Here is a 10,802-nt window from a genome sequence, read left to right on the forward strand (position 1 = left end):
CTGTATTTTGTATAAGGCCGTGGTTTTTGTTGTTTGGCCTTAAAGTGCTTTCAAAGTGTCAGTGGACACTGCTGCAGTTTTATTTATATAGAGTTGTGTTAATTCCAAAGTGCAAAATAGGCAGGCTGTGTGAGCCTTGTATGTATGTATGTCTGTCTATGAGAAACCTCTGAATGAGATGAGAGGTGAGTAAATGAGGATAAATAGATAAATCCCTGATTGATGAGGGGTTCCGTTAGGTGTGGTCCTAACACCTAAGACAGAAGACATTATTCAACTCAGTTTGAGCTGAATTAGGTGGAGTGATTGAGATAAGGGATTTTCTTCTTGTAAAATCAACTAAAAAGTGAAAGGAAAAGAAAAAAACAATCCCTGAATGAGCATGTATGAATGAACGATCAGATAAGTATCATTACTTATCTATCTGTTGTTGAGGGTCCAGGATGAATGAGTTGTGGATGTTTTTAATGTACATTTAATTACATCTGAGATTCAGTGAAACCTGTGTTATATATGGTTTGACATTGGATAGGTTTATATGTGTGTCTATGTGTATTTTGGCCGGACGCGGTCAGAATCAGCTTATTCAAGTTATGCAGTGATTTGCCTGTATAGAGAAACTGTTTTTAATTCCTAAAGGATGGATATTTGAATGTTTTATAGAGATTAAGTCTGAAAACTGCTGCAATCCGTTTCTGTGTATGTAAGACACTGAGCTCTTATCTCAGTGCTGTGTACCAGATGGGAGGAGGGAAGCGGACCCCTGCGTGACTTGCTTGAGATTTCTCCCCTTTGCGCTGTGGGCCAGAGGAAGGGGGGCCACGTAGCTGCATTCTAAATTTCTCTGTCCTTGGTTTAGTACACGCTGAGAGATTTGTGTTTAAAGCAATAAGTACTGTATGAAATTGAAAGTGAAAAAGAACTGTGCCTATTTTAGAGGAAAACTTGTAAGTGATTGAAAAGATTGGTAAAAGATTCACCTGCTTCAAGTTGAGTGATTGATATAGCAAATTGAGGATCAACAGAGGAGGTAGCCAACTGCACGGCTGATGTAGTAGGTGAGAGGCCTAACACAGCTGGGCCTTCCTTCTACAGTGAATTTATGGGTTAGAGGTGGCATAGCCTTCCCATCCATGGAACTGAGCTAGTGGGTCAGAGGCCTAACACAGCTGGGCCTTCCTTCTAGCCAGTTGATTAACGGGTCAGAGGTGGCATAGCCTTCCCGTTACATCCTTTAGGTTTACTGGGTCAGAGGTGGCATAGCCTTCCCTCTAAATCTTGACACTCACACTGCAGGTGAGTTGTCTGAGCGGATAAGTTGAAGCCATGGGCAACTTATTCTGTGTGCAGTCAGGGCCCCAATGGGATCCAAAACCGCTGTACAGATTGAAAAAGGAAGCAGTGAAAGATGTGAGAACCGAGATTAAAAAAGGCAAAAATGCCAGTGTGTGGATGTTTGGATGTTTAAAAAGGCACAAAGGAGGAAAATAGCAAGTGAATAAATGGCGTCTGAGAGAGTGCAGCAGGACGGAAGTAAGGTGTATTATGAATGTTTTGATGCTTAAAAGTCCGACTATGACTGACACATTACTGCTACCGTTATACCTTTGTATAACCAGAGACCCAGACAAGACAGATGGACTTGTAAACACTGTGGTCAGACAAACCCAGATTGGAGAAATACTTGTATGATCTGTGCTGAAACCCCACCTAAGAGAATTGCACTGACACCTGTCCAGACAAGATCACATGTAGTGACTTAAGAAGCTGACACAGGATTGTGGTTGGTGGATAGTGGGGACATTAACTTTTGGGAGTAGGCTTACAGTAATCCTTTTGGGAAGGAGCTGTAGACCAGCATGTCATGTCACCCCTGACCGGTCATCTAGTCACCCCCACCACCAGAGAACCAACCTTTCCCATTTTTCAGATAAAGACAATATGATGGACGTATAAGTACACCTGGGCAGGCCTAGGGAGTTAGTGAGCACAAAAGCAGGTGACCTGCTAGGACACATAATTAAGACACATACAGATGTGACAAAAGGAGAGAGTGTAGAAGGACAAGCGACTGAAGCCCCTATGACTAGTGTTGAGCATTCCGATACCGCAAGTATCGGGTATCGGCCGATATTTGCTGTATCGGAATTCCGATACCGAGATCCGATACTTTTGTGGTATCGGGAATCGGTATCGGGATCGATATTAATGTGTAAAATAAAGAATAAAAATAAAAAATATTGATATACTCACCCTCTGACCCGCCCTGGTTGTAACCGCCAGCCTCCGTTCATAAGAATGAGCGCTTGAAAGTCCTTAGATGACGTCGTGGCCTGTGATTGGTCGTGGAGCGGTCACGTGACCGCAACGCGACCAATCACAAGCCGTGACGTCATCTAAGGTCTTTCAAGCGCTTGACAGACCTTAGATGACGTCGCGGCTTGTGATTGGTCGCGTGGCGGTCACGTGACCGCTCCGCGACCAATCACGGGCCGCGACATCATCTAAGGACTTTCAAGGGCTCATTCTTATGAACGGAGGCTGGCGGTTATATCAATATTTTTTATTTTTATTCTTTATTTTACACATTAATATGGATCCCAGGGCCTGAAGGGGAGTTTCCTCTCCTTCAGACCCTGGGAACCATCAGGATACCTTCCGATACTTGGTGTCCCATTGACTTGTATTGGTATCGGGTATCGGTATCGGCGATATCCGATACTTTTTGGGTATCGGCCGATACTATCCGATACCGATACTTTCAAGTATTGGACGGTATCGCTCAACACTACCTATGACTAAACAAATAAGACTAGAATCACGAGACAGCCAAGAGGTGCTTACAAATTTATTGTTAGTGACAATACCCCTATGAATTTGCTGGGAGCAGAGTTGAGTGCTGGCTAGGCCATCATACAGTACTCTCCTGAGGGTATTACAGTCACAAGTCCCCTTTCATATAAACACTTGGTGCAGAGGAACGCCAGGGTCTTCCACGTGCACATTATACCACAGGTAAATCATGCCCTATTATAGTTACACTTAATTCCATTCATTTGCCAGTTTAGTAGTTTCCTTACACAAGGTGGTATAGTTACCGTGTATTTCTAGGTTGTCTTCATATGATATATAGTTTTTAGCCATTCATTATATTGGCTCAAATCATAGTCACTGTTTATTTGTCTTTTCCACTTCCTATACCTTATCGCAAGCAACTGGTATTGATATTTGGTATTTTTCAAATCCCTTCTTTTGTATTTGGAACTGTTAGTTATGGATTTATATAGGGCTGCTACCTTCTTAAAATAAGCTTGTGCTTTGCTGTAGCCTATGGCATTGTGCTCTCCCATTTTACAACTCAGTATCTTTTGTAAATATATATTTTCATATATATAATTTTCTTTTGGTAACATATTCTGTGAATCAAATTTAGTTTTCTTAAGGGGTACTCTACCCAATCAAATATGGGTATAAATAATATTTGGACATTAATGTGTGACTTAGGCTACGTTCACATTTGCGGTGTGCGCCGCAGCGTCGTCGCCGCACCAAAACGCATGCGGCGTGCGGCCCTATATTTAACATTGGGGCCGCATGGCGCCGCATGTACATGCGTTGTCATGCGTTTTGGTGCGTTGTACGCCGCATGCGGCGTTAGGGCGCACCTGTCAGGGCGCGGCAAACGCAACATGTTGCATTTTTTGGGCGGCGCAGACTTCGTAAAAAACGCATGCGTCGTGTTTGCGTCGTGTTTGCGTCGTCAATGCGGCTTTTTTCCCATTGACTTGCATTGACAACGCAGACGACGCAAGTACTTGCGTCGTGGTGCGTTGTACGACGCATGCGTTTTCCAATAAAAAATGCAAAACATTGTCTAGACTTTGTCTAGACACTAAAAAAACACTATATATATAAAAAAAAAGGGGGTTTGGCATTGTCTTTCACAAGGCTAGCTACAGAGAAGACTGACTGAAGGGAATCTGCTTTCCAAACATGTAAGTATATATTTCTCTTTGCATATTTTTTATTCTGTGTTTTATTTATTGATTTTGATTTAATTTGTGCAATGTTTGTTCTGTGCTATTGTACGGTTATGGCACTGTGGGTTGTATTGAAAAATTGTTTTTTTTAATCTGGTTTTGATGTACTTCTGGCGTTATATGCTGGCGTTTGTTGTCTTCGGCCTTGCTTGGTTTTGGGTTGTTCTGGTGTCATGCAGTTGGTCAATGTCTTTAAATTTGGCATATTTTTTTTTGAAATTTCTGGTGCATGTCTTTTTCTGGTTTCTATTGTTGGGGGTAACCGTATGGCGTTTTTTATTGGCTCATGTCTTGCTGTGTTTTATTATGCTGTGGGCATTTTTTTTTCTTTCCTTGAGTGTCTTTTCTTGCTGGTGGGGGGGGCTACATTTATGATGTTTCATTTGTATTGTATTGTTCTGGGCTGCTATATGCCATTCTATTTTCAATTGTATTTTACCTTTTTTTGGGGGGGTTTAAACTCTGATGGTTTTACGTCGTTTTCCCTATGGCTTCCGTATGTATCTCCTTTCTTGAATGTTTCCATTGACAAGTGTGTAGTATGGCCTTTATATTAATAATTTTTTTTTGTTGGGGGCCTTTTTTTAAAAATTTATTGTGTTTTCTTTTCTATTTGACTATGTTTTATCTTTTGGGTTGCTGTATATTGTAACAGCGGTTGACCCGTAATGTTTATTGCTTATTATCTAGAATGGTATTTAGCGCCTTTTTCTGATGTATTTCTGTGGATGTCACCAGATGGTGTTGTTTTGGATCATGTCTTGTTGTAATTGTAAATTATGGCGTTCATTAGTTTGCTATTTCATTGTGCCTTTTTTTTTCTGTATTTATTTTTTTGATAATTTTGTAGCTTTTGAAAATTTTACATAGGTGTCTATTTTTGCTTAATTTTGTTTGGGTCTATTCTTGTATTGTTTCTTCGATTTTATTCTCTTGCAATGTATGGCATTGTGGTGTCGTTTTTTGAGTTTGCATTGTCCTATCAGTCAACAGTCAATTGTGGTTTTTTAATGTTTTGGGCCTATTTTATTGTATGTGGCATTGGATGTGATTTTTTGCTCATTTTTTCATTGCAGCACAAACTTGCAAGAATGCCAAGTTCTTCAGAACATAGCCAATCGGCGCGGGGGAGTGCGGTGAGTAATTATGTCCAGTTGCTTACTATTAGCTGCCATTTGTAGCATTGACAATAATTTTTGTATACAATTTTTCCAGGCTTCTTCAAGTGAGGGGGAAGGCAGTCAGCGGGAGCAGAGAGATCGGGGCCAAGATGTGGCGTCAGGCCGGCGAGTGAGTATTTTTTTTTTTTAATCTTTTTTTTTTCAGTAGCATCCTGCTGTGAGGAACATTACATTTGAGGAGCATCCTGCTTTCACTAGGGATGTTTACTAAGCTTAGGCCCCCGTCACACATACCAAGATCGCTAGCGAGATCGCTGCTGAGTCACTAGTTTTGTGACGCAACAGCGACCTCAGTAGCGATCTCGCTATGTGTGACCCGTACCAGCGATCAGGCCCCTGCTGTGAGATCGCTGGTCGTGTTGGAATGGCCTGGGCCGTTTTTTGGTCGTTGAGGTCCCGCTGACATCGCTGAAGTGGTGTGTGTGACACCGATCCAGCGATGTCTTCCCTGGTAACCATGATAAACATCGGGTTACTAAGCGCAGGGCCGCGCTTAGTAACCCGATGTTTACCATGGTTACCCGGGTGCTGCAGGGGGACTTCGGCATCATTGAAGACAGTTTCAACGATGCCGAAGTCGTTCCCCTGATCGTTGGTCGCTGGAGAGAGCTGTCTGTGTGACAGCTCCCCAGCAACCACACAACGACTTACCAACGATCACGGCCAGGCAGTATCGCTGGTCGTGATGGTTGTTAAATCACTATGTGAGACGGGGCCTTTATACATTATAGATTTTCAGGGCAGCAAGTATTGGGGGAAGGTAAAATAAAGTTGAACTCCCTGCACACAAACATTCCAAAACACAGGTGTAGAAAACATCAATATACATACATCAAATGGCAAAGGATAGGGCAGAGGTACCTATCATGCCAGGTGCTGGTGGTTGTTAATATTTGCATATTTTTAACCTATTTGTTTTCTAATTTTTCTAGGTTTCACAACGGGCCCAAGGAGAGAGTGTAGATGTGGACCTCCTTATTTCAAGCATCCAGGAGCGGGGCCCGTTGTGGGACAGCCGTGACCCTCGGCACATGGACCAGGTGGTGTCTAGGCGTTTGTGGGCAGAGGTGGCAAACTCGCTGTGGGATGGCTTTGACAGTGCCTCAGCGAAGGACAAAGGCACCTTTAGTGAGTATTGCTGAGACGCTGCTATGACCCATCTTGCTAGGATAAACACAACCGTGTGTGATGCGATCAACGCCTACACTTTGCATCGCACACGGTTGTTTTATCCTTTTACAATGCTAAATATGTAACAATTTTTTTGTCTTTACATTAACAGTGAAAAAGTTGAGGACCAGATGGCGATCCATAAAGGACCGTTTCAATAAGGGGATTCGTGCTGAGGAGGAGCAAGCTCGGAGCGGTGCTGCTGCGTCAAATTCTGTGCCCTACAAGTACAACAGGGCCCTCCAGTTCCTAAGACCGGTCCTTACCCGCCGACAGTAAGTATTTTTGCCACATACCATATTGCACAGCCACATTGTACATTGCCCAGACACATAGCATATTGCACAGCCACATAGTACATTGCCCAGCCACGTACATTGTGCATCCACATAGTAGATTTCCAGGCCACTATATCGCAGCCACATAGTACACGTTCGAGCTACATATACACATAGTATATTTCCAAAGGAACATAGTATATTGGCCATCCATGTAGTCATCGTAGCATTTTGGCCATCCTTTAACCCTAGTGGAATGGTATATAGCCCATTAGTAATTTTTTGGGTTAGGCGTGAGTCATTGTAGTCCATGACAGGTTACGTTCTGAGTCAGGGTAGTTCTGATTGCAGGAATAATGATGACGTCTGGATCACATGATCCTAACGTCATGGCCATTCCTGCGATCAGATCAACAAAGTCTTTTTTTTAAAGTTTTTGGGTTTTTAAATTTTATTCTTGACTTTAAATTTTCTACTATTTTTTTTGACATAGGCATTATCTAGATTTGTTTTTTTAAGATGACAGGGGTATGCATTGCCTTTGCCAACTTGAATTAACAGTCATTATCTGCCGTCGGTATGTCCATGATTGTTATCGTGAGCCCTAATGCTCAGCTGGCGATAACAATCAGCAATTTATTATAGGCCACACAGACTGAGAGACAGGGGATTGTAATGTTTTGTTGTGTCATGTAATGTAAATTTTTTTACAGGAGTTGGCGTATGTGATAGTTTATTAATTGAAGACTAATTTTTTCCTTTTCTTTTCACAGGACACACAGCAGCACCCTCCAGCGAGCTCCCCCCTGTGAAGCGGAACTTCATGGATCGCCATCTGACCCGTCACAGCCCTCCCACAGCGGCAGCAGGCTTGCACCACCATCATCTGGAGAACCGGCTGCCGGTACATCAGGTTTTCCCCTGCCCGAGGCCTCTGGCGCACCTTCGTTCGGGAATTCCCGACAGCGCCAGCGGGCCTCGGACAGGCCAGCCATGCCCGAATTTTTGCACTTGAGCACGGTGTTCCAGAATGGTTTCAAGGCGATGACCGATAAAATGTCCAGTATCGAACGTCGCCTTGAAGCCATTGAAGCCGAGCTCTCAAATCCGGCAAAACATTTTTTAAGCACAATTGCTAAGGGCATGGTGGAAAACCTTACGCCGGAACTCCAGATTTCGGTGATGCAGGACTGCAACAATTCTTACGTGAGGGCTCTGCAGCAGTCTCGGGTCGCGCAGTCAGCGACACTGCCCGTAGTGCCGTCGCTGGCTAGCGTGACTCCGACTACTGCTGCAGAGTCACTCCAGCCACCCCACCCTGGTCCAAGTGCCGGGCGACGCCACCACAGGCACCATACCAGTGTGCGGCCCACTCCTGCTCCTGCCAGGCCCTCATCCTCCCGTAGGAGTGCTTCTGGGGGAGATGCCGCAGAAGGCAGGAAAAGAAAAAAAAAATCACATAAGAGGAGGCACACAGACACACACACAGAGGCACAGGTTCTGGCTGCTCCAGGACAGACACCATCTCGTCGTGGCTCTAGCCACAGCAGGAGCAGCCAGGGCCAACCAAGCCAAAAACGCAGGCGGCTTGTGTTGCCTCCTCCCTCCCCTACTGACGAGGCGGTCTCCCCAGTGTACCCTGCGGGGGGTTTGGACCTGCCATCAAGCCTCCTCGAGTATGGCGGCTCCTCCTCCTCCTCCTCCTCTACCACTCCCACTCCCAGGTCCAGAACTAGAAGCTACCGGTCACCGGTGGTAGCGGATGTTGATCCCCCCCTCGGCTGTTGATACCCCCTAATTTTCTTTTCCCTTTTTTTCTGTTTCCCCTCAATAAAAATTTATTTTTTTGTATACAATATTTGGTCTTCTTTTCAAGTACACTGCTCGGTAATTCACTCCGTGCGTCGTTTATTTGTGCTTCAAACACCTCATATATGCAATGTCAGACAGTATTTTTGGATTTTTTAATTTGACCGTTTCTTTGGGTGTCTTTCATTGCTGTATGAGGTGTTTCCAAACACTAAAGTGTATGAGTTGTTTTCAAAGAAAAAGGGTATGTGTCCACGCTCAGGATTGCATCCGGATTTGGTCCGGATTTTAATTCAATATTTGTAGCCAAAACCAGGCGTGGGTAATAAATACAGCAGTGGAGCATATGTTTCTATTCTACTTTTCCTAATTGTTCCACTCCTGGTTTTGGCTTACAAATATTGATGAAAAAACCTGAGCAATTCAGGATGCAATCCTGAACGTGGACACATACTGTAAAGGTAACTTCACACTTAACAATGCTGCAGCAAAACAGACAACGATGCAATTCACTGCAGCATCGCTATTTGGGAGCTGGAGAGCGGTCTGTGTGACCGCTCTCCAGCGACCAACGATGCCGAGGTCCCCGGGTAACCATGTTAAACATCGGGTTGCTAAGCGCAGGGCGCACTTCCGATGTTTACCCTGGTTACCAGTGTAAAATGAAAAAAAAAAAAATATTCACAATCGCATCCCCCGGCGTCAGCTTCCCTGCACTGACTGAGTGACGTCCCTCACAGCAACGCTGTGCTGTGCATTCACTTTACGGCCGGCGCTCACTCAGTGCAGGAAGTGGACGCCAGGGGACGCGAAGATGAGTATATTTATTTTTATTTTTTAGTTTACAATTAACACTGGTAACCACGGTAAACATCGGGTTACTAAGCGCGACCATGCGCTTGGTAACCCGTTGTTTACCCTGGTTACCAGTGTAAAACATCGCTGGTATCGTTGATTTTGCTGTCAAACACAACGATACACGGCGATCTGACAAACAAATAAATATGGTATGGTATAAATTTTGTCTTGGAAGCAGGGTAGAAAACGTAAGAAAATTTTTTTATTAAAACACAACATTTTAAAAACAAAGGTTTCCAAGTTTTTTAGATAAGGCACATTTACATTGGTGAACTATTTTTAGCATAGTCACACCAGAATACAGTCCAACAGTTTATTACACCATTGAATCTTGCCATGACAGACGGCCAACATCTGACACAAAATAGGCCGCAAAACGGTCCCTCATCTGCGCAATTTCCACACTTGTCCTCAGAGGATGATCATGGAAATTGGGCAATGGGTTGGCTATGGTTTCATCCAGATCAACGTTCAGTCTCTCTTTGGCCAGAATAAAATTGTGGAGAACCACACACGCCTTCACCACCTCATCCACTGTCTCAGTTTTCAGATTAATGGCGGATCCTAATATCCGCCATTTAGAGACAAGGATGCCAAAGGCGCACTCCACAGTCCTTCTGGCCCTGGACAGTCTGTAATTGAACACCCTTTTCGTGTGGTCCAAGCCCCGACTTGAGTAGGGTTTCAATAGGTTGGCAGACATTTGGAATGCCTCATCCCCAACCACAACAAATGGCATCGCAGGGCCTTCGGTGTGGGGAAGAGGTCGTGGCTGGGGGAAATTGAAATTGTTGCCATATAATTTTTGGCCCATATCAGACTCTTTGAATGTGCGCGAGTCATTTGACCGGCCAAAAGCACCAATGTCGACTGCCAGAAAACGGCAGTCCGCACCGGCAATTGCCATCAGCACAGTGGAAAAATATTTTTTGTAGTTATAGAAAAGGGATCCACTTTTCCCTGGCTTGGTAATACGAATGTGCTTGCCATCCACCGCGCCAATACAGTTTGGAAACGAACACACTTCCTCAAATTTCTCGGCGTTGGCCAACCAGATATCGCTTGTAGGGACGGGTAAAAATTCTTCCCGGAGGTTATCCCACAAAGCGCGGCAGGTCTCAGCAATAATTCCCGAGAGAGTGGAGACTCCAATCCGGAACTGAAATTGAAGGGATTGCAAGGTCTCTCCGGTAGCCAGGAAACTGCCAAGAAGATAAAGAAATTACATTAGTACATTGCAATTTATAAGGGTATGTCTCCACTGTCCGGAGACGCGGCGCTATCGTTGCAGCGGCGAAGCCGGTCGGCGATAAGCCCCGCCCCCTTCCTGGGACGCGATGGTGCCGGATGTGTACAGTACACATCCGGGATCATCGCACCCCTCGCCGTAGGGCCCTGTGATATACCTTGCGGGGATGCTGCGTCCCCGCAAGGTGTACGGACATGCTGTGTTCTGAAAAGACGCG

General features: G+C 44.6%; 1 protein-coding gene across 1 annotated transcript; it reads left to right on the top strand.

Annotated features, from left to right (window-relative positions):
* The first annotated feature begins 3,678 nt into the window (after positions 1-3,678).
* Positions 3,679-9,204, top strand: LOC143785300 (uncharacterized). Its single transcript, XM_077274056.1, has 5 exons — positions 3,679-5,176; positions 5,256-5,330; positions 6,154-6,349; positions 6,504-6,666; positions 7,443-9,204. Exons 1-5 carry the CDS (start codon positions 4,979-4,981, stop codon positions 8,455-8,457), a joined length of 1,647 nt encoding a protein of 548 aa, XP_077130171.1. The 5' UTR covers positions 3,679-4,978; the 3' UTR covers positions 8,458-9,204.
* The last annotated feature ends 1,598 nt before the right edge of the window (positions 9,205-10,802 follow it).

The sequence above is a fragment of the Ranitomeya variabilis genome, chromosome 1, assembly GCF_051348905.1.
Source record: "Ranitomeya variabilis isolate aRanVar5 chromosome 1, aRanVar5.hap1, whole genome shotgun sequence".
Lineage (NCBI taxonomy): Eukaryota > Metazoa > Chordata > Amphibia > Anura > Dendrobatidae > Ranitomeya > Ranitomeya variabilis.

Bases quoted from the DNA above. Each gene is read 5' to 3' on its own strand.
- LOC143785300 (XM_077274056.1), top strand. From the start codon at position 4,979: ATGTATGGCATTGTGGTGTCGTTTTTTGAGTTTGCATTGTCCTATCAG. The intron at 6,350-6,503 runs GTGAGTATTGCT...TTACATTAACAG, and splicing joins GAAGGACAAAGGCACCTTTA to TGAAAAAGTTGAGGACCAGA. The intron at 6,667-7,442 runs GTAAGTATTTTT...TTCTTTTCACAG, and splicing joins CCGGTCCTTACCCGCCGACA to GACACACAGCAGCACCCTCC.